The sequence below is a fragment of the Blennius ocellaris genome (genome assembly GCF_963422515.1).
Source record: "Blennius ocellaris genome assembly, chromosome: 7".
Taxonomy (NCBI): domain Eukaryota; kingdom Metazoa; phylum Chordata; class Actinopteri; order Blenniiformes; family Blenniidae; genus Blennius; species Blennius ocellaris.
This window is the reverse complement of record NC_137656.1, coordinates 18,606,886-18,631,295: the sequence shown is the minus strand read 5'-3', so window position 1 is coordinate 18,631,295 and position 24,410 is coordinate 18,606,886. Positions and strand designations below refer to the sequence as shown.

At 42.7% G+C, this 24,410-nt stretch overlaps 1 protein-coding gene across 1 annotated transcript in view; it reads left to right on the top strand.

Moving 5' to 3' along the window:
* arb2a (ARB2 cotranscriptional regulator A) overlaps positions 1–24,066 on the top strand; it is a 153,775-nt gene extending 129,709 nt beyond the window's left edge. Inside the window, exon 11 of the mRNA XM_080499527.1 lies at positions 21,567–24,066. Within this exon, the coding sequence (XP_080355653.1) occupies positions 21,567–21,727 (161 nt within the window). The 3' untranslated portion in view covers positions 21,728–24,066. The remainder of the gene's footprint in view (positions 1–21,566) is intronic.
* Positions 24,067–24,410: the final 344 nt, after the last annotated feature.

The window sequence follows — 24,410 nt, the reverse complement described above, 5'->3', positions numbered from 1 at the left end:
CAACTTGGCTCAGTTCATAGTGGTGTGTGCCACTGGTCATGCAGTCCTGGCCTCCATAGCTCCAATCTGCTTATTCTACGGTGACATTTAGGGGTCAGGATAAAGGCCTCGCCTGTGTTCAGTGTGAAATAAAAGATTAAGCAGCCTCAGCTTTTGTGTCGTCTTTTTTCTTTTTCTTTTTTTTTTTTTGTAAAGCAAAAACATCCGTTTGAGCATAATTTTGCAGGGCACTGTTTGTACAATGATAACAACATACATTTGTTTATCTAATATTTATAAAGTTGTGAAGCTAACACCTGTTGAAAGTTTCTATAGATTGTAAATGCAACTTTACTAAGATAAATAATCATTAAGACCTTGTCTGGAAAGGTTTATTGTATTGCACTTGATTATTTACTACCATTGTCAGAGTTTGCTCATAAAAGATTATAAAACACTACACATTTCTAAGGCAGTTGCTAATATATTTTCCTTTGTGGAGATATTTTCCAGAAATGGAGGGAGGACACGGTTCATTGTCCAGTGCAGGTAATATCAGCTGGTACTAAAAGCGCCCTCCTATCAGCTCTGAACTGTGTTCACGTTAGAAGGTAAGGATAAAATGAGAGATAAGAAAGCAGGAGGAGGAATATGATCTGTATTAAAGAGATGGCTCAGATTTATGACACTGGTGGCACCCACTTACTTCTGAAGAGACCTGACCCCTCATGCCTGTATGGTGACGCAGGCTTGAGCACGATTCTGTGCGTCTGTGGATATATGAATGTATATCTTATGTGACCAAGGGATTGTGTGTGTTTCTGTAATCGCAGTGACTCACACTTCTTTATGTGATGCACATCACACTACACATGACCCTGTTGGATGGCAGTAGCCCTTTTAACTGCAACACCCTGATGCAATCCACTGTAAATACATTAAATGAAGCTGCATCGGAGGAAGTTGCTTATCCATCCCCCTGCTTCTTTATCCAGCCCTCTTTTCTTTTACTCGAGGTCTCTCATTTGCCTGATATTTATGTCAGTTTATTCCTCTTTTTATTGTATCCCCCCTTTGTTTTTTTTGCTTGTTGATGAAAACTTTTTGCCCACTAAATTAAGCTAGATTTAAACTCGACTGTTCCAGTTCATTTGTCATTGCTTTACTACCAGTCGCTACCCACCTTCACTACCTACACCATTCTTCACTGGCCCTCACCTTTGTTCACTGGCCCTCACCTAAGTCCCACTCCAAACCTGCCTGGGGGTCAAAGGGAGTGCCAAAGGTGTGGTGAGTGACGTGGCACTCTGGCTGACCCCTGTCAGCTTGGCAGGGCTGCCTCCCTAATGAGATTAGCTGGGTAATGCCGACTCTGTGTCTGTTTCTCTTGCCGCCCAGCCCACCCTTGGGCTCTTTATTTAGCCACCAGCAGGACAGGGTGTGCCAGCAATTGCAGGTCGAGGGCAGGACAGGACCCACAAGCCCACTGTCCTCCCTTCTACCCCCTCCCCACATTTATCTACATTGGTCAGCATGTGTTTTGTAGTCTCACTGTTATGATGGAGCATTTGTGTCATATTCATTTTGGCTGTGTGACTCAGGATCTCACTTTATGTCTCCCGTCTGTCCTCTTTTGTCCATTTCTCCTTCTCATCAAACTTTTCGCTCACAGGTAAAAGTACCCTTTAATGGCTGGACTGAACAATACTGGGCAATGATCAAACAGCGCCCTGATCCCTTGAATTACACACACATACACCCACAGTCTGCTCTGAGCAAGGCAACTGAGCAGGGAACTCTTGAACCGCGGCTCTCATGTGTATGTGTGACTGGCTTTGATGATTGTTCATAGCGGCATAAAGTGCAAAGCTGCTCACTGTACCGCCCTGTGAGGACACACAGACTTACAAAGCATTACCAAAGCCGTGACCACTGACCTGAGACTAGTTACTCAGCCAACCAGCTAGTTATTTCATACTGTGGGTGCTTTTTCTTCTCCCTGTATAGTTGTCTCTGAGAGACGTTATTAGTACCCTTTTTTAGCAGCGATTGGCTTTAAGTGCCAATTAAACACCAACAACTCTGTCACCATTAGTGTTTTTATGAGGGGGTCCTTGACAGACAGGGGGCCGCCGACAGCACAGGTGTGCCCCCCTCAGCTCTCGGGTCACTTTTATCTAGGAGTCTGTGACAGCACTGAAAGTGAAGTGCCGCCCATACCTGGTGTCCAGGTGTTCTTACTGTGTGTGTGTGTGTGTGTGTGTGTGTGTGTGTGTGTGTGTGTGTGTGTGTGTGTGTGTGTGTGTGTGTGTGTGTGTGTGTGTGTGTGTGTGTGTGTGTGTGTGTGTGTGTGTGTGTGTGTGTGTGTGTGTGTGTGTGTGTGTGCACTGAGCTTACAACACCTGCTTGGCTACAACCCCGGAGGCACAGACAGGTTCAAGTTCCACCCAAACAAATATTACAGTCCCAATAAGTCTGAGGTGTGTGTGTGTGTGTGTGTGTGTGTGTGTGTGTGTGTGTGTGTGTGTGTGTGTGTGTGTGTGTGTGTGTGTGTGTGTGTGTGTGTGTGTGTGTGTGTGTGTGTGTGTGTGTGTGTGTGTGTTTGTCAGAAGCGAGTGTAACTGACATACTTACACTGTATGCCCTCTGCACTCATCATTTACAGTGAAGGATTGCGTTACCTCGACGTGTCAAAGTGTGCTTTTGTGCCGGCGGTCAGGTCGCGCCTCACTTTTGTGATTGTTGTTGATCACACAGGCATCAGGTTCTGACATCCTGTGTCCCCGCTCCTCTTAGTCCAGCTGAGAACGTCACTGACAAATGTGTCATCCTCAGCCCGGAGCAATATTAAGAGGAGTGAGTAAGCTTTAACCTCGCTCACATTTTCTGTGTTTAAGTTGAACACTTTTCTCCTCACAGAGAAATGCCAGCATGAACACAGAGCACAAGTCCCAAAATTCATAGGGAGAAGAACAGGCATCTTCACGCGCACATGTTTACGTACATGCACAAACATACGACCCACTCTACACCTTGATATCACATGCCTGACGCAGATGTATACAAAAAAGAAAATAATTTCTGTTGAATAAAAGAAAATTTTGCGGTGGAATTAGAGGCCTCCATTTTAATTTTCAAAGAGAGCTGTGAGCATAATGGCCATGCAGTTGGTCATACAAAAAACTTAATTAACCAGAGACCTTGTCCATAGATGGTAGGTCAAGGGGATCTCACTCACTTGGCACCTCATCTTTTCGAGTTGGGGCATTGCTGCACATCTTTTACAACTTAAGATCTGACACAACCTTTCAAACCTTTTACAACATAGTTTTTATAAAGAGAAGTATGGGTAAAATTATGTATATATTAGTGCTGTCAAAGATAACGCGTTTAATTGAAATTTACTTACGTTATTTGACGTTTGTATTTTAACGTTTAACTCGTTTAAAATAATTAACGCAGGTTTGTTTACTTCCGGTTTTTATTTATTTATTTATTTTTACTCCCTGGAGCAGTGGCATGTGCAGCATCTGGGCGCAGCACCTTGATACAACTGGAATAATTAGGCAGAAAGTTTCACTTTAAAAAGTTACCTGACGGTTGATTGAGAAAGTGAAAGTCATTAGCGGTACTTTGTAAAGCCAAATTTAACAACCACAGAAGTAATTCTTCAGCAAAACAGCAGGTTGCCATGTTGGCTGATCAGGAGCCACCATACTACTAAAGCTGTAGTAAATACTTGCAGGTAAAATATACATTTTACCTGCAAGTTTTCCCTGACTCTCCTGTGTACTGTCTGTGTGTGCATGCACGAGTGTGTGCTTACCTGTGCTTTCTCTCTCTCTCTCTCTCACTCTCTCTCTCTCTCTCTCTTTCTCCCTCTGAGTTACTTTCTCTCTCTGTCTCGTGGATATTACAGTATATTATTGCCCCTTTGTTCATGTAATAATAATTGTTCACAACATTGTTTCTAGAAATATTCAAATCCTCAAAATAGTAGACCTGCACTCAAACAAAATCCAGACTTATGTTACGGTCCATTGTTTTCCCAGAATAAATATTCAATACAAGCTGGAAGCTTCAGTCTTCAGTAGAAAAACAATGCGATTAATCTCAATTAATTACAGAAAACTGTGCAATTAATTGATTAATTTTTTAATCAATTTCTAATTGATTGATCAAATTTTGAAGTCCAAAACATTTTAGACCTCACAAATCCTATTAAATTCACACATTCCAGAACCTTCACACATTCACTCTCACAAGTGTGCATTGTCTCACACATTGAATAATTCTCACACGTTTTACAACTTCCACACATTCTAAAACTCCCACCAATTCTGCAATCCCATCAAATTACAGAATTTCCATATTCTAGAACTCAGTCTAGAACACTCCTACATTTTCCATCTCGCCCATTCTAAACCATTCAGAGATTCTCGAAGCCTCACATGGTACAGAATTCCCGCCACTTCTGGAACTCTAATGCATTAATCTCCCTCAAACATAAGAAATCATTCTGACTGTCCCACATTATGGAACTCTCACCAGTTAAAACCCTCAAACATTTTGTATCTCTCAAGTTCTACATTCTCTTTCATTCTCAAACCCTCAAAAATTCTACAAGTCTTACCAGAAGAAATGTTTGAGCTACCAAATTTGTTCACTTGATAAAGGGTTTAAATAACTTCTGTGTGCATAATGCATATGCTAAATATATAACGTGACAATTTTTTTTTTTCAAATTAATCAGGCGCTGAACTGAATTTAACCATCAAAGTGTATGGAACTTCAACACTGTACTGATCCACGCATGCATGTTTATCTGCTGCCAAATTTCAGGAGATCTTAATGTTGATCCTGATGCTCATATATGGGCTTTTTTCCTCTGTGTAAGTCCCCTGTACTTCCTTTTATAGCCATATGTTCCATCACTTCTGGTTTCCCATGTGGATATTTGGCTTGGGCTTGTTGCGAATTTCTAAATTCGGACTTAAAAGAGACACCATTTTATGGATGGTATGAGAATGTGGTCATTAATTTCGCTCTACAGTAGTTAATATTTTAAATTTTTATTTCAAAACATTTCTTTTAACTATTCTCTTGTCCTTCTGGTACTTCAATACAGAAAAAAAATAACCACGCTTACAAGCTTCTCAGATAGCCTTCTTCAGATAGCCATGGCCTTCCATTTACTGCAGAATTGCTTCGTGTACCAGTTCTATGACTCTGGCTTGTCTACTGTTGGCAGGTATTTGTTTTCGTTTTTTTGGCAGGATGCTTAACTTGGTTAAGGACAGGGAGAAAAGTATATTTGAAATTGCTATTATTGCCTTTTTCATTTAACTCAATTGCAATCCATTTTGAACTAATTGAAGTGGTTACAGTGCAAGGGAAGATATCATGAGTTTATCAGAGGCATTTGTGTGAATGAGCGTCCTCACCTTCCATTATTTGATTTTTTTTGTGGTTGTTATGTACGCACATCTACATTGGATGTCCTGTAGCTTCAGGATGTGTTTGGGATATCCGTATTCACCGCAGTGTGTGTCATAGGGCATGGTGCCCAGTTCAGGATCTGTGGGGTGACCCGTCATAGTGTGTGCCTACAGGGACACCAGAGGACAACAGGCCTCAAGCCATATGGTGGGGGTCTCTGGTCTGTTGGCTGGCCAGTCACACTTGGACTGTGGCAACCACAGAAACACCCTCGTCCCCAGAGACATAGGCGCGAAGCTCTGGGATGTATGCTAACAGCTGTGGTTTGGTGTCTTGAAGCTTCAGACTTCACACATTGTTCTGCTTGAACCAAAGGAACCCCATAGTGTCATGTTTAGAGAAGAAGATAGGTGACTTAAAGCTGATGGAGCTGTTAACCAGAAATTCAAATATCTTATTAGTAGATTTGATTAAATTTTTCTCAACTTGTCTAGATTTGGATTTCTTCAATGACGGAAAAGCAAAATAAAAAAGAAGAAAGTAAACAGGGAAGAAATTCTGCCTTTTAAGGGTTTCTATGTCAGCGGTGGGAGAGAGAGCGCTACGAGGTTGGAAAGTGTCACAAGGGTAAGAGTCAGATAAACAGATTAAGAGAGTAAGTGAGGGAGAAAAAGATGAAGTCGTCAGAGACAAGAAAAAATAAGGACGTGAACATCTTGTGCAGAAAGAGAGAAAAGAGCAGCCGTAGAGAGAGAGAGAGGATGATAGAGAGAGGATCCCTCTGGATGGGGAGATTGTAACATCACACTGTGGAGTCCCTTATGGGACAGCCACAGACGGAGCACACTCCCTGCTGCATGCAGGAGGAGCAGGCTTTGCCAGCATGGAAAACATACAAGAGAAGAACAAGAGATGAGTGGAGCAGAGAAAAATGCATTTGTCCCCAGAGATGAAGTGGGAATTTTCTGCTAGCGCAAACAGTATGTAGGCAGATAGCCGAGGAAGAGGAAGAGAGGAAATGGCAGAGAATAAGTAAAAAGAGGGAGGCTGGAGGAAGGAAGATGGAAGCCTTATGATAGATTAAATGAAAGTGAAAGTAGAGGCTCTGAGGTGAAAAATAAGAAGTCAAACAAATTAATTATTAGTGTAACAATATAATGTAACTGTAGTTCATGAAGGGATTTTGGTGATTGCACATGAGGTCTACGAAGGATTTATTTTTAAGCTTTGATTGTGTCACTGTTGCACAGCCACAATTATTCAACAGTTTCTATTTAACAACAAAGTGCTGTGTTACTTTCGCTGAGATTACTCACACTTAAATCATAGTAAAAACAATATTAAATTCTCCACTTACACTTTGTCATATTTTACAACACACTACATTATATTTATAGCACTGGGCACAATATTGAAAACACTCTCACATATATGTATTCACATCAGCCCAGTGTGCGTCGGCGTGTGCGTGTTGCCAGACAGATCCTTGTGGAGGGGACAGAGAGGTGTCATTAAACCAAGGTAACCTAAGTGGCCAAGCATTACCGTGTAACTCAGTCAGAACCAAGGGGTCATCACAGAGTCTCTGATCAGAGGTCAGGGTGTGCTGCTGTGAAATGGGACATTACCGCTCACCAACAGAGCAATAAATACAGAAAGAAACTTTAACTGCTGTAAAATATGAGGCAGCCGTCCTCTTTTGCAGCATATTGGGTGTTCGTCCGTGGCCGCGCGCAAATGCGTGCAGGAACGCATGTGCTTAAGTGTGTGTCTGCGACGGCAGTTTTTGCTTAAGGGAGGGAAGAGGATGGGGTTAGGGAGGGATTTAATATGCTACTTTAGCCCTTGGGGGGCTGTACAGTTGAAAGTCAATGCATGAGGCGTGCAGAATCACACCAGCCTGCAATACAGAGGGACTGGGGGTGGCGGTGGATTGGATATGCAGGGGGGGCTGCTATAAAAAGTGAAATCATATCACTTAGCAGCTGAGTGCAGATAAAGCTGTGTTTGAACTGGGAGGCATAAATTATACATTGTAAACACAGCGTTGGGAGACCACGGCTCGTTTAAATTATGACAGAGGGTAGTTTTTCTCTTCTCCTTTCTTCCTTCCTCCTCTGATTCTGCTACTCTCATGCAGTTTCCTTCCTTTACTCTGACTTACCTTTTTTTTTTTCTTTTTTTTTTAACCTCTCTTCACCTTTTTGAGAACTCCTGCCCTCAATAAGCACATAGTATCACAATATCTTTTTTTTCTGATTCTGTATCATTTCTGGAAAATACTTTATGGATTGTTGGCTTCATTCTTTTAGCTGGAACTGTAATGAAAATGTATTCTATGATGTTGACATTACCAAGTGTGTGAATGCATTTTACTATTATGATTACTTAAAACATCCTGAGGTGATGTTGTTTTTTTAGTATGGGACTCAGGAGTGTTCTCTCAGAATTGTACACTGTTAAATTGACATACCGGTACTTACACTCAAAGTGTAAGTATGTCAAATACTTGAGTGAGTACACTCAAGTATTTTATGTCACCATATATTTTATGTCACCATATACCATACAGCTACAAAACACACACTGAGGGGTGGATCTAACACATTACAAATACTGTACACATTACTGTCATTACTGTAATTTAATTGTGTTTTGGGGTATATGTGATTTTGATGATCCTTTATGGACAATTTCCTTGTAGCTCCCCATTCATACGCAGTTCTGACAACCACTGTTAAAACTTTCAATATTAAAATGTATTTATTTATTTATATTTATATTAAAATGTGAGGAAGCACATTCAATGCATAGAGAATTATTAATAGGCACACATAAAACATATTATCTGACTGTTTTGTCAAGTAAGTAATTTCACTCATACTTATACAATTTACAACGTATGCCAGTAATTGTAATTCAAATCTCAGAATGCCCAGTTTATTCAAACCATTTGATCTGCAATGATGTTATGATTAAAAACTGTGTACTTTATATCTGCATTTGTCCGCCATCATGTACTTCTTTATACTTCATTCATTGTCTAAGATATGTGCTACAAGTGAATTGAATCCAATGCCAAATGTTGAAAGTACATTTAAATCTGGTTAAGAAGCTACTAATAGTTCATATTTCTTCTGAGAAGGTGATTTGTCATTTTACTGAAGCATTTCTGTCCTTGTAATTGTAATTTAGTAGAATTTAAGGATTTTACCCATAGCTGTCAGCATAGATTTTCAGTACCACATGCACAAACCACATTTTTTATATTATTCACATTGTTTGTTTGTTATTGCAGGCTCTATCTTAAGCATTTTCATGATTTTCTGCTGTTTATGTTATTATTTTGCTCCTGGGTGGTAGTGTCATTTTGGCCTGTGGTCCACATTCTTTCAATTCCCACTGCTCCGAAATCCCTCCCACAGTGTTATTGAGAAGTATCGCTCCAAACACTGTGGATGGAGGGCAAATGTTGGTAAGCTCACTGCCAGAGGTCCGTGTGATTTGATCAATGTTCACCTCGTGCATAGTTCAAGTTGGGCTAGTGGCTTTCGCTTTTTAAAGGTGCCTCCGTCCCCAGTGACAAGTGCAAGACTATTGATCACTTTATTCTATTTGTCATCGACTGCTTGCCACCGTCTCTCTGCTCTCGAGTCAATACTGGAGGGCTGAGAGGGCGAGTGCCTCCCTTGACCTGCCCTCCCTCAGTCTCTGACTCGGTCTCGTCCACTACAACATACACACACACACACAATTGAGCCCCTATGCCCATTGTACCCCCACCTCTGATCTCAGCTCCAATTTTGATTAATCTTGAAGTGTTGCAAGGTCAGGACAGGCCTGTGTGAGTATCTGGTGTTGGCTGATGCTGCCACATAAAGGTCTTAAGCTCAGCTAGGGTGGGCGCTCTGTGTGTGTGCGTGCGTGCGTGCATGTACATGCCCATGTGTGCCTGTGCCAGGATGGAAGTAGATTTTCTCCTTGAGAGGAGATCATGGCCTCTCTGAAGCTGGGATCAGTGACCTCGCCCTGTTGGGCAGACACTGCTGAACTCGTGTGTCTGTGTTTGTGCCTACATAATTGTTCTTGTACTGATTAGAAAAGTCGTCCAGAACAGCACTTGTCAGGCCATTTCTGAGCAACACTGTATCAAAGACAAATTAGCATACACAACAACACACAAAGCAGAGTAAGCAGTCAAAGGCCTTTGCGAGTAATCAACCTAACAGGTATATATGTAGTTAGCCTCTTCTTCATTACCTTCAATGCATGCAGTACCTTAACAAGTACAGTATAGTCCCAGAAGTCATGTTTTTTTTTTTGTTTTGTTTTTATGGCAACCTAGCTAAAGAGCAGGTGGCAATAACATACCAAAAAACATACCAAAGTTCATTCATTCATTGATTCATTCGAACAGGAGTTATTACGACCATGTGATGGCTTGGTGGTTAGCACTCACCTCACAATAAGAACATTCCCAGTGTGTCTCTGGGCTCCAGGCCTGGCTGTGTTGAATTTGCATGTTCTCCAGGTTCTCAGGTTTGCTTCAAGAGTCCAAAGACATGCATATTAGTCACATGGATGGATGGATAAATGGATGGACGGACGGAATTGGTAAATGCCTCTACTATCATGCTGAACCTGTAAAGTTTTACTGTGTACATCCTCTTTATTTTTGAGTAGTGAATTAGCATAGTTCAGTTTCTCTCCGTGCTCATCAGCACGGCTTCGTTTCAGGACTTAGTTGATTTATGAAGACCAGACTGGGGGCTGCAACCCCTCGCCTCTCCATGGAGCGAGAGAAGATAATTATTCTCTTTCTGACTCACACATTTCAATGAAAAATGCATACAGCTGGGACAAGAAGCAGCTTATCAAAAGGTTAACTCTTCCCCACAGTTGTCTGCGTTTGCAAAGGGGAGCATTTCCGACAACAGTGGCAGTGTCGGACCACTTTCTGTTTTCCTGCTGTTTTGTTTGGGTGTTTTCAACATTGCTGTGACCCGCCAGTGGCCCGGCGCCTTGTTTTCCTAAAGTTAACTTTCAATCAAGAGACAAGCCAGCTGTTGTTTGTGTTGCATTCTGTACATCATCTCTTAAGCAAGCCGTCTGAGTGCAGATTCGCAGTGAAATGATTGTGACATGGATATACGCACGCAGCACACTTCCAGCTTATCCAATTAAACATCGAAATCAACATAACAACAAACCAGTGTTTATATTTTTATGAATATAGGTTTGTGAATAATAAACTGTGTGCGCTCGCCCTGAAACATTTTTTTCTGAGCAACATGTACAATGTGCTGTATCTAGCATGCCTATCATTGTGTTAGTACTTGAGATCATGGCGAATCGCACTTCTACCGCTTTTTTCTTTCCTCCACGTACTCTGCATTCCCACATACAATACTGTCACTTATTCAGTCACACATACAGACAAAGTTAACACACACACACACACACACACACTTGTCTGGCCTTATGTGGAAGGAGTGCTGTCTGGGAAAGTGATAGCAAGAGAAAAGGAGCTCTGGAGAGTGAGTTATCTCGTTAGATGTCATTGAGGGGCGCCTCTTTTCTCTCCCTCTCCTTCCTTCTATCATTTCCCTCTTTCTTGTCCTTTCTCTGTCTCCCCCTCTCTCTCTCGCTCTCTCTCTCTCGTTCCCACTTGCTCTCTCAAATCATGCTTGCCTCCAGTGGTATTCAGACAGTCCAAGGACAAAGTAGAGATATGCTGGGAGCAATGGACTGTCCGTCAGTTTGTGTTTGTGTGTATGTGAGAGAGAGAGAGGGAGAGAGAGACAGAGAGAGAGAGAGGTTGATGTTGAGTCTTTGAAGCATTTCTCCTCTTGTCCTAACAGATTGGAGTCTCGTCCCTCTTCATTTAGCCCCCTGATGCTACATCACACGCTCACACACAAACAGAGCACCCTTATCAGGCTGCGGTGGACACACATAACAACACGCTGCACAATTTAAGATTCACCTAGAGCTCCCTGCACAGCTTGATACTGTCGAGGTCGTGCCCTTGTGTTTAAAGACTGTTACACTTACTTTATTTCATATTTATAGACTTGTCAAGGTGACTGTAATGGCATGAAATTGTTGATTTCCATGAAGATATGTAAGATATATGTTCTTTTTTTTAGACGTGCATGGGGGGGTGGATTATTTCCTCATCTGAGCAGCACCAAGCCAAGAGTCTCATTATCACTAAGACGTGCAGTGTGTTAATGCGGCCTTGGCTTGTCTGAATAAACTAGTTTGAAGTACATGGCCCCTGGGTCTGTGACCCTGGGAGACTCATGCACACACACACTTACACACAAATCCAACCAGATGTGTGACCTACTCGCCACACACACACACACACACATGAAATCCATCCCGGAGACAGACTTCTCCCTCTGCGTGTGTGTGACGCGGCAGCTCTGCTCTCTCAGACAAACAAGGGAAATCCTCCTTGTCTTGCCTTGTCCATCACTGGCCATCTCACTATCCCAATGCATGCGGTTGTCTGCAAACCCTCCCCCGGGCCTCCCCCGGCTGGGCTCCAAAAGCAAGTGATTTCAACCGCACACTTGCACATGCACACGGCCCCTTGGCTCCAGCCAGGTTCCCCTGACGCAGGCACACACACAAGCAGGAAGTTTGAGGAGAGGTTTGTGTCAGTTTACTTCTCTTAGTACACTTCAAGTTTGACCCTCTCTTGACCAGGCGGCTTCCTTCTCCTCCATCTCTCCATAAACAACCACATCCCCGCAACTCAAGGCGTGCCGGCTCGCCAAGTGTAATAACATCGCTCATGTTTTGATGTGAGACGGAACGTCTACGTGAGTTAGGGAGGCTGACTCAGGAAAGCTGCAGAGCCAGAGAACCCTTCTGTGTATGTGCTTCCGTCTGGGTTTTCTCTGATTGCAGGGATGACAGATCTTTGTCATGGAGGAAACCATGTTAACCTGTCACCTTTGCGGTCTTATATCCACCCACAATTTATCCACTGTGTGTCACATAGACACACTGTGTACACACATGCACAGACGTCACACAACACACACGCACGCACATCGAGGGCCTGGCCACTGATCTTGTTGAGTGTGTGTCAGCTCTATTAGCACATTCCCAGATAGGGCCAGAGCCCTCTTATCGGCGGTGACCCATTAATTACACTTTGTTCCATTAAGTGATCTATTTCAGACCTGCCCCACCCTCAACGCCCACTCTCTGCTATCTCCACCTTTGGCCTTCTCCTCCCCCACCTGAACTCTCTACTCTCTCCTCCTCAAGTCTATTCTTTTCATCCCTCAAAACACACACACACACACACACACACATATACACACACAAAATCTTCTCTGTATGTGTTACATTGCGTGGGGCCACAAGGTCATGTGACAAGTAGCTTTGTACTTAAGTGTCAGTTGTATGTAGTGTATGTCTGCTTGAGAACAAAATGACAAATGAGGCTCTTACAGAACTCTCAGCTGATGACATTTTTCCCTCACTCCAAATCTCTTTTTAAATTTGATCTTCTGCAGTGCCTCATTTTCCACTGCCCTGTTTTGTCCTGAAAAATGTCCTTCGAAGCACAGTTTTTCGATCAATGTGTTTGTCACCTTTTTCTGATCCTTGCCCACTGTGAATAACTGCAGAGTTCACATCAACATCTGCCTTTGAATGAATGTATTCCCTTATTCGTCTGTTTTTAAAATCTGAAGTACACATTTATGCTTTTTTTTCAGCAAAATTCAGCAACCCAAATTCAGCAAACACACAGGTGTGTTTGCTGAATTTGGGTGATACTAAACAGTGAAAAGTGTTGTGACAAATAGTGTTTAAGTTTTTGTTGTCTAGGTCCAGTGGGTATGTGTATGTCATCTAGCATTTAAAAAAAAAAAAAATGTCCGGGGGTTTTTGTGTACAACTTGAGTTCTTTTACCCCTTTTCAGGCATGGTGGTTGGACATGGTGTGTGTGTGTGTGTGTGTGTGTGTGTGTGTGTGTGTGTGTGTGTGTGTGTGTGTGTGTGTGTGTGTGTGTGTGTGTGTGTGTGTGTGTGTGTGTGTGTGTGTGTGTGTGTGTGTGTGTGTGTGTGTGTGTGTGTGTGTGTGTGTGTGTGTGCACGCGTGTGTGCGCGTGCGTGTGTATATACTTGAATATATATTGTCTATTTTTTCTAGATATATTTTCATCGAATGTAACTTTAAATAATTGTATTACCACTAAAGGGTATATATATATATGGATTTGTGCATATATATTTAGAGATATGTGTGTAGATGGAGTATTGCAATTGCACACTGGTTGGAGGTATCACATGTCTGAAATGATTAAATAAATAAGTTACAGTATGGTCTGAGGACAAGTGTGAAGTAGGGTATCTCTATCTGTATGGTCCCTCACTCTTTTTTCTGCTCTGATCTTCTGAAGGAAGTTTGCTGTAGATCATTTTGGTTAATGCTAGTGTAGGTAGACTAATAGTCACCGATGCCATGTCATTGCTTAAATATAAAAGCATCACTCATGTACATGCAATATTGAAAGGTGCTTCAGTGCTAAAGGCATTCTCAGGTTAAGTACAGGCAATGTACTGTAAGAGTTCCAGTTCACTTCAAGACTTATATTACCAAAGTTTTGCCATTACATTGTGAGAAAGTGAGGCCTACTTTACTTGCTTTAAAGTAGCATGTTGTATGATGTCAATAACAGAGGACATTATTTTATCAACTGAAATCTATAAGGAACGAGAAAGTGATTCAGAGTATCACTCTATGTTTCACATTCAATAACTATGCTGCCAATAGTTTGTCGTTATACCTCATATTGCACAAAGCATGTACCAGTGGTGGTAATGGCTATGCTCAATTCTTCAATAGAGCTTAGAGAACATGATTAGTGAAGGTTGTATGCAAGGTGTGTGTGATCACCACAGCCTTGTGTGCATGGGGGGGGTTCTCACACTCAAGGCTGTCTATTCATTGACCATTGATTCTGAATGCGGCCTTATCTTTCTTACAGGTGCAAGGGGCCTCTCTTACCCCTCTCCTGCTCTTCGAGCTCTTTTGTGATGTGTGTCTGTCTGATATTGTAGAAGTGTGAGTGCGTGAGTGTGTGTTCTTCTATGCCTCGTATTGTCCTGGCCGTGCAAGCAACGTGTGTGTGTGTGTGCGCGCGTGCGCACGTGCGCCAGACCTCATTGTGTTCAAGTGACGCAGACAACACATGTGTTTCTGTGAGAGCGGTAGTGAAATAGTGAAGTGAGTGTGCAGTTTGACTCTGATTTCAATATATAGACTGAGTCCGTGCGCGGTCTGTCACCGAGATTTTGTGTCCTGACCCTTGTCCAGGCATTGATGCGTGTACGTGCGCGTGTACGCATACGTGCGCTTGTGTGAGTGCACATGTATGCATGCGTGTAGTGCCTCCACTAATGCACAGTCTTTGTGGGGCCCTCTCTTTTCAGCCATGCTGCTTTTGAGACACATTGTGCCCGGGCATTGAAACAAAAGCTCTCCATTGCCCCTCAATGGGCCAAAAACAAAACCGTGTCAGGCGAGCTAGCAGCCCCCGAGTGTTTGCCATTTAAGTCCCAACCAATGGTGGTGAAGAAGGAACAAAGGGCCTGGACAGGGAAGGAGGCCTGCACTGTTTACAGTGTTAATGTCCGGGTGGCACTCCCAACAAGGCCCTTCCATACACACACATGTGCGCGTGCACGTTCGGTCTCTCAGTGTATTTCTCTTTAGGTCACAGTCAGTCACACATGCAGGCCAAATCAACAGGTACATGTGTAAGTTTGACAGAAACTGAGATAATCAAGGAGGGAGTGAACATTTGATCTTCCTAACAGTGAAGCATTATTCTGTCATTTAAAGTCAACTAGTAATAATTTATCAGCACTGAAGTGACAGTGGTGTACATCTCAAAGGTGGAGATATACATATATTTGTGCTGCAACAGATAAAACTTACCTGCACACAATTATCAAATGTTGTGTACTTATTTTAAACAAAGGATTCTTAATAGCCATGTATGAAACAGTAAGTCTTATGTCATTTTTCAATTAAACTGCCCACCACAATGTCTTTCACCAGGGAAAAATACAATTTCTGTGCTTTCAATTGTTTTGTTGTGAGTCTGCTTTTGATTCATTTTAATATGTGATGTTATTTGACTTAATTAATTCTATATCTCGCTGGTTGTTATGTTGTTATAATGAAAAATCACGTCTGTACACATTCTGCATGTTAACTGACTATGCACTATATTTCTTTTATTATAATGCTGCATTTTATCCATCATAGTAATCTTGTTTAATTCAAATGGTGTAATTCTTTGTTTAATGCCACACACAAACATGTCGTCTGCTATTTTGAAGTGTCTTTTCAGCGAGCAGAGTAAAACAAGTGACATTGAGGAGTGCTGTAAAGACAAGGGAGTGTTTGGACTTTCGATTTTTACTGAAGAGGAAAGGGGAGACTCTGACACTGGTATCAAATAGCCTGCACAGTCCTTGGACCGGGGTTATCTTGTAAATACTCTGCTCCAAGTCTATAAAAGCGAGGGTCCTTTATGATGGCCAAGGCCACTCATTCAGGTTAAAATTCAAAAAAATAAAAAAAAAAGGACTCAGTGCAGTCTCGGTGTATGGCTGGGGAGGCAGCAAGGAGAGAACCAAGGGTCTACACCGAAGGAGAACGACGAAGAAATAAGAAAACACAGTGTGGCATTTTCTTTTGTGTTGGGTCCTTGTTCCCACAAGTTTCTCTCCGTGAAACTATACTATAGAATGTAAAGTAGCTTACGATGGGTGATGATTTCAACTAGTTAGTGTGATGCTCGCCCCCCTCTCCAGGCTTTCACTTGATTCTGTTCCTCCATGTCTCTCTTCTATTTGTATTTTATTCAGAGTAAATACAGAGTCCCCTCAGCGGCCCCTGTAGCTAGTGATTCAGGTGCCTCATATGTGGATGTGTAATGAGTTCTGCCTTATTTTTGTCTAACAACAACACACAATAATAAGCAAAGTAATTAAAAGCAGTATGAGGGAGATGGGGGGGAGGGGGGGGGGGGGGGTGGGAGAGCAGAACCCACTTACCAACAAGCATTATAAATGAATTTCATTGAAGAAGCAACAGTGTGGCTGGTTTGATGGAATGAGCTTTGTTTTGACTAATCTTTTCGTCTTGTTTTTTTTTTTTCCTGTGTGTTGCACTTGTCTTTCCTTCTGCTCCAAAAAAACAAAAACAAAAAACAACCCGTGAAGGAAATGCGCCTTGTTGATTTTATTTAAAATGAAGACGCTCATCATAGACTAAGTCTGATTACACCTGTGTTGCACTGCCAGTTTGATGTGGATCTTTTCGCCCCGAGTGGAAATTGAGGAGTGGCGTCAGTGAGGATGAGGAGGAGGAGGGAGGATGAATTCTAATTTAATTAAATTTTTGACTGAAGACAAGATCTCCATGTTTTGTTGTTCTGGCAGCGTGGCTGACCACCTGTCACCTGCCTGGGCTCTGTTTCACCTCGTCTCCAGTGGCAACATGTCGCGCCCCCTTCAGCAGACAGCCATGGGGGACTAAAATGACATTCTTGACCTTTACGCATGTCGGCAAGCAAAGTGACAAGACGCATAACTGACTGCGTGCACGTGCTTGTGTGCATTTGTGTGTGTTGACCGGCAGGCTGGCAGTCAGTGTTGGTAGGCCTCTGTGCACATACTCTCACACACGCCATGGAAGATCATCTAATATCAGAGAGCGTCGGAGGCGGAAATCCGATCGTCTGACAACCAGGATACAGATAGCGATTCCCCACCGCTGATCCATGCAACAGATAGTTTCCACAAACAGCAGCACATCTAAGGTTACAACCAGCCAAGGCCCACGCCACAATGCACTGGCCCACCTCACATGGAGATAAAACAAAAGCTCAGGTTACCATCGATAGGAAATTGATAAGATAATGCACTGTTTGTTATTTTTCCTGATGAAAACCCCGACAAGAGGAAATGAGAAAATGTTTGCTTCTGCGTCCAATAATATCATGTATATTAGTCTTGTTAGGATTTGTGTTTTTGTAATTTTTGCTTTGTGATTTTATCATTGTTCGTCTCCTTTTTTTTAATTGAAGCTCATAAAATGTTTAACCCAAAAGTCAGCATGTTTGATTAAACCATCATTATTGTTTAAAGAAATTCAATTCACACAAAAAAAAATATCGTCAATTTACATTCCTATTTTCTCAAAGTGCTCCTAATAATTTGAATATGTATTTATATTATGAATGAAGTAAAGAGATTTGGCCCCCTTCACATCAATGTAATTACGAACCACAAAAAAAAGAGTTTGATTCAAATTAAATAGGCCATTTGTACACAAGCAATTAACTGGTGTGGCTTTAAATAATGTAGCCCAGATGGAACCTAATTATAGTCGGCATGCTTTGATTTGAGCTTCCTGTCGGAGTATCACTTGGGGCGTCACTTTGGCTTTTCAGTCACCTAGCGTTTGTTTTGAAATTTGTGACAATCAGAGGCGATTACCATTTGTAACAGCATGCAGCGTTTGGTGCAGAGGGAAGAAAGCATGGCCCATAGCTATGGAGGAGTTTCCTTGTTTCCAGCTCAAAACTCTTCTGTGTTCGCTTACCTCACTGCACACAAATGATAACAACCATGTGTGTGTGCGCATGCATGCGTGAGTGTGTGTGTGTGTGTGTCAGCATCTTGTACTGGTGTAGAGATCAAACAGTCAGTCAATTACCTTGAGAGGGCTCCAGTGGCTGTGACAGAGAGGACGAGGCTAAATATCCAGGATCAAATACTCTTCTCTGACTGTCACATAATGAGGCCGCCTCGCCGGGCTCTAACAACACACACAGAGTGGTCAAACACAGGCCCCCGGTCAGGCGCCGCACTGAAACTCTGCCGTGAACCGAGCAAAGAGCACATTGAAGGAGCTCTCACTGCAGACTCGTGTTTCAGCATCGGTCCTCGCTCCTTTCTCAGAGTGAAACACCATCAGGGAGCGGTGTGTTTCCTTACCTCCAGGTCAGCAGTCAGTAATTATTATAACTGTTACTTGCAGAAATAATCTGTGTTAAATTCACCATTACCCAGTGCTAATTACAAACACATTGTGAGTGTAAGGGGATTTTGTGTGTGTGTGTGTGTGTGTGTCCCCCATGACAATACCCAGCGTTATGGGGCTCAACAGTAACATCATTATTGCATTTACAATAAATGAGGACATGATTGTATTTAAATGAACTTTATTGGATTAATACAATGACAATAAATGTGTTACAAATTGAACCGACATCTTAATTGTTTCATTTTATAAAAAGAAATCAGACATAAATGACTACAGTACAGTAAATTTAAGCTCAAGTGTTGGGCACATGATACAATTAAAATTACATTTTTAAAAACGGAAGAGCTCTTTGTCCTTTATAACTTACTATGTTGATCTACAAAATCAATAATCCATAAAAGAATCTGCTAATCAGCTGAAAAGTTTTTCAGCGAAAGGCTCAAATTGAGGCTAATGTCGTGCTTATTGGCTGTTTATGGGTTCACTTTACACACAAGATACAGCCAAATGACACCTCATCGATTCCCACCTCTTTTAAAGGTATTACTTTGATTTGTGGCGCCACTGACGTAGTTTTCTCCTCTGCTCCCTCAATCCCTCTTCTCCGCCTGGCCGTTGGGGTTCCTCCTCTAAATCAGCGGTCACATTTCAGCTTTGACAACATCCATTAGGTTCAGCACACTTTGGCTATTAAAGGAAGAGGGGATGTAAGTTGTTAAAGGCCTGTTTAAGTCCGGATGAGAGTGCGTTTATGTCTGTGCATGAGTGTTGTCTGGAGGCGGGGGGAGTGTGTGGAGGGGGGTGGTGGGGGGCTTCATTTCAAAGCCTCCACCATATAGAGGGGTGGAGCTTAGCTTCAGAGTCATTGGAGGGACACAGGCTCATCTGCATATTGGCACAGAGACACCCCCCGGTGACCCTGAACTGCGATGGGATAGGGTGGAGAAGCTGGCGGCGTTCCGGAGGAGTTCATCGCCAGTTCAGGGTGAACGAGAGAGCGCTGCGGCATTGATCACTTCTGCAATGAAGAAGAAAAAGAGGACAAAACAGAAGTAAAAACACTAGTGAGGGAGCGACCGGTGAGACGGGGAAAATGGAGGAGGTGGAAAAAGATCACAGCGCCTCAAATTGGATATAAATGATAGATTAGAGGTGTGAGAGGGCTGTGTCTTTGTTTCCAGGGATGGGTGTTATGATGAGCCCTACACAGGTAGCAGTGTCAGTGAGAGTGCCAGGTTATTGACTACCATGATTGCCAGGCCAGTAAATTTGACCCAAGGCACTGACTGCCATCTGCTTGCTATATGGAGTACAGTGCAGTCCCTTATCTCTGGGTGATCGAGAACAGCCTTACATAGTAGTGCACACAAATTACGCACACACACACACACACACACACACACACACACACACACGTACACAACCAAAACACATCACCAGCATCTGAACCCAAATCTACTCTCGGCCCAAGACCCTGCACTTGCCCCTGGTCTAACAATCGCACACATAAACACGTACACACGTACACACACACACACACACACACACACACACACACACACACACACACACACACACACACACACACACACACACACACACACTCACTCTTGCACACACACCATCTCCATTAATGCGTCCAGGCAGAGGTCAATCTAATAAACATGGGGTCAGTGCAGTGGTCATCAGAGGCCTGTCTATGGTGAGAGAGCCTTTTAGGTTCTTCCTAATTGTATCCCTGCGGCCTTCTAGTCTAGCTTTTTATAGCCAATACCGTGTACAAAGAGGAGAGAGGAGGAAGCCGGGACGGGAGGAGAGAGGCAGAGAAGAAAGCAGCTGAGGTTAAGAGTTACATCGATATGTACCTCCGATTTGACTTGTTTGTAAACAGTATCAAGCCTTCACTGCAGGGTCCGGCAAGATTCAAACTAGGTTCATTCATTATAATAACTTATGCCCATATTTGTTTTTATTATTTGTCCATGGAAAATTGCATGGACACTGTACAATTTTACAAAAGGTTGCTCACAAAGATTCATAAAGGAAAGCATATTATAGCCAGGCTTGATTTCATTCCTGCCTGTATGTGTGTGTGGAACACGTGTCTCAGTAGCATCTATCGAGGGGATGAAACTTTTAATATCACCTCACACATAACATACTCTCCCTCCGGGAAACAACGGGGTTCCTCAATATGGCTTTTCAGGTCCGGTTACAGTTGTGTTGCTAAGCAGCTGAGATGCTCGCCAGCGGCGGCAGGAACAAGCCATTATCTGCTCCCACTGAATGGTTTGTGAGCATGAGTTGAAATGACTCGGCCATCAGCTGCGGCGACGAGCCGGCCCCGTCGACGCCGAGTAAAGGTCTCCTGCAGGACGAGCTGCCATCAGGTTTACAAGCTATCCAACTAAAAAAAGCAGGCTCTGCGATACCCTAACCCTGAGGAACCTGACGCACATGTACCAGATTTCAAGTTCCAACGTGACCCCAACTTGGGAACCGGCTAACCTGGAGGAGGTCAGAGGGAAACCCAGCACTGCCGCTTTCCCCCGCCGCCGCAGGACCACCTGATATGTTCGCTGGTTACCTCGCGGCAGTTTCTGTCTTGCCTTTCCTCAATCAGTCCCTTCAGAATGAATGACTACCGCTCCACTGGTTTCACTTAGTGCACCCTTTGTGCATATCTCTGGCGTTGTTGGAAGGACCTCTTTCCATCTCCTCGAGCATGCGGCGGTGTTGATTATCAGGTATCTGCTTGGATAACATAACAAGGCCGTCCCATTGGACTGACAGGTCATAGGCTGCCATGGCTCTCACACATAAAGCCTGGGGTTTGCCTAGGTGCAGTGCATTGTGGGAACAGTGAGGCCTACAAAACTAAACATGGGATTGAATGGGATCCAATTATTTCCACTGCTTATTTTTGCCAAAGCAGGTTTACAAGACCCAGCACTGTGTCTTTAAATATGTCAAACTAGCCATCATCTCAAGCAAATATCTTTGTGTTTGTTTGTCTGTTTGTGTTTGTGTGTCTGTGTACATCTCCTACGTGCAGGCACGGAGAGGCATGAGCTGACCTCCTGGATGAGCTTCACCTCCATCTTCGGGTTCTTCGGTGAAATGCTGGGGGCCAAAGAAGACGAAGAGGCGGAGGAGACCTCCAACACGGTCACCACCCGCAGCAGCTCCCTCAAAAACAAACACCAAGATTTGTAGAGAACCGTGAGCGGTGACTTGCAACAAGAGGGGACTGGGGGGTTAGAAGGGATCAGAGGTGGGGGTGCAGAAAGGGTTCTCTATGCTATTTTGTTCCCGTTGTTCCTCTTCCTCTGCAGCCGCCCACCAGTTTTCCTTCCCCAGTCTGTTTCCTGAGTGTCATTTCTACCTTCCAGCCCTCCCCGGCTCCGCACACACACACACACACACACACACACACACACACACACACACACACATCGCCTTCTTGTTGTAAGAGACAAGAGTGCGGGGTCACCATGTATACATCACAATAACGTTTTGCATTACTTCTAGTTGAGTGCAACTGTCAAAGCAATATGGGCCCGAGTGTTAGCGCTTCCCGTGGGCTGTGGCCTGGCTGCGGGTACGGGCCACAGCAGCAGAGATTAAGGCTGACAGGCGCTGTGCACAATGCGCTGTGGTGCACCTCTAATTGTCCTGACATCAGCCTGAACTGAGCTAATGCCCCGCCTGCCCTCCACTCTGCACTGCTCAGTCTCCCCCTCCTCCCCCTTCACCCAATCCTAAAGCCTGGATTTCTTACCCTGAAATTAGCTCATGCCGTAAGGTAAATTCTCGCAAGGTTCAGTGTCATTCCAACCTGGCTCATGCCCATGTTTTTGTTTTGTTTTTTTTAATTCCCATCCTCACCACAAATGGTCTTAATAAGAGCAAACAAAAGGTGTTGTTTTTATGACTTTCTTCTTTATTGTCTGGCTCCTCCACCAATGCACTCAGCTTTTGAACCTAATTTCTTCTCATTCAGCTTCATGTTTGATGTGGTTCTAACCTGTGCCATGCATTTCCAAACCTGCACTTATATTAAGAGAGATTTTTCTATAGGTTCTCACCATTGAACGAAATATGAAGGCGTCCCCCCCCACGCACACGCACACACACACACACACACACATTCAGGCAGATTTATTTTTAATATTGAACCAATACCTCACAAAACAAGTAAGTGAGAAGGTGTTTACTTTAGTGTATCTGTGGGTTTGATTTGCAAAAATGTGGAGAGTTCATTTCTCTGTTTATTACAAACATATCGCTTATTTTTCTTCCTCCTTTTCCAGTGTGATATCCTTGAAATTGATGTCTCTGGATGATTGAATGTGATGAAACAAATAAAACAAACACAACCTGTTCTGAATATGGAAAATTCGGGACACTGGGCATATTTAAAATCACTTAAAGTCAAGCATCAAAATGGGTTTGAGGAATATCTCATTTTAACAGGAGCCAGAAGTCGGCTCACAACACTCATAAAACCTCAATATATCGCCTTACACATGTCAGGAAATCCAAGATTTCAATATTATTCTAAGCCAGAATGATATTTCCTTAGATGTTGAAGAAATGTAAGATATCTATTTTTTTTTTTCACAAAAGTACTCTCCTTGTGTACTTAGAAGTGACAAAGTCAGCTCCCTGCTCAGCTGCACATAATCTGACTATGTGACACAAACATGAGATTTTTTCCCCCCATAAAGCTGGTATGTTTTATAAACCACTCAAGGCTTAATGGAATACATTTCTAATGTGTCATGACATTAGCAAAAACTCAGCGAGGATATTGAATGTTATGATACCTTAGACACGCTTTCAAATATATACTTTTTTCTCCCTTTTTTTTTCTTTTGAAGAGTTGCCATTGTTCAACTTGTACACTGTGAAATCCTTCCTCTTCTTCCCACTGTGTGTATGGTTTAAGGCTTTTGTGGATTATCTTTCCGCTGTAATGAGACAAGTGTGGCTGATGGTTGCAGGCCTAATTTCCTTTTAATTTGATTCAGATCTCTCCAGGTTTCAGCAAAGAAGTTGGCTTATTATTTGATTTGATGAGTTTCATTTCAAGATAGTGTTGCTCATCCTTCTGCTTTTCAGCTACAATCAGTTCATTTTTCACTCCAAAATTTGTATATTGTTGCCTTAGGAATAAACAAGACTCTGCTCACTGTTTTTAATAATATCTAGCAAGCCATATGTGAACAGAAGTAAAGATGTAAGAGCAGCCTAAATCCAAAGCACAGTCTGCAAATAAAAGGGGGACTATTTTTCCCAATTGCTCCTGAAGAAATATTTCTTTTGTGGTACTTTTCTGTGTATTGGTTTAAGAAACTAGTATATTTCTGTTTTATTTAGGTGTGAGCTTTGTGGTTTTCTGAAACTGAAAGTATCCTCCCAGTCCACCTATTTTTCTTGTATCTTCAATTAAGTTTTTTTCCCCCTGTCTTTTGATTGATTTCTGTTTTAAATAACTTGTCTTTAAAATATATTTTGATGCTTGTTGCAACACAATAATTGAGTTCGCAGGATCGCAGGTTTTCTTTTTTTAATTAATCCAATAAAGTAAAATTAAAACCAAGTTTGTACTGTGACTTTAATCCTTATTTACTTTTTTATTCTTTGTATATCTTCGGGGTTGTCTTGATATTGTTGGGGGCTGTTTTGTTTTTTTAACTATCTCGTGAATTACACAGGATGCAGCACTTTATAAATAAATTTAAAAAAAAAATGTGCGACAAGAGAAGCAGGTGCGACTGCAGCGTGAGAAAGTTTGTGCCAAAAACGCGTAAAAGACGCGCGGCGCCACCGCAAAGTGGATCTGACCTGAGTCAGCGGCTTTAAAACAACTCAAAATATGAAATCCAAGCACCTA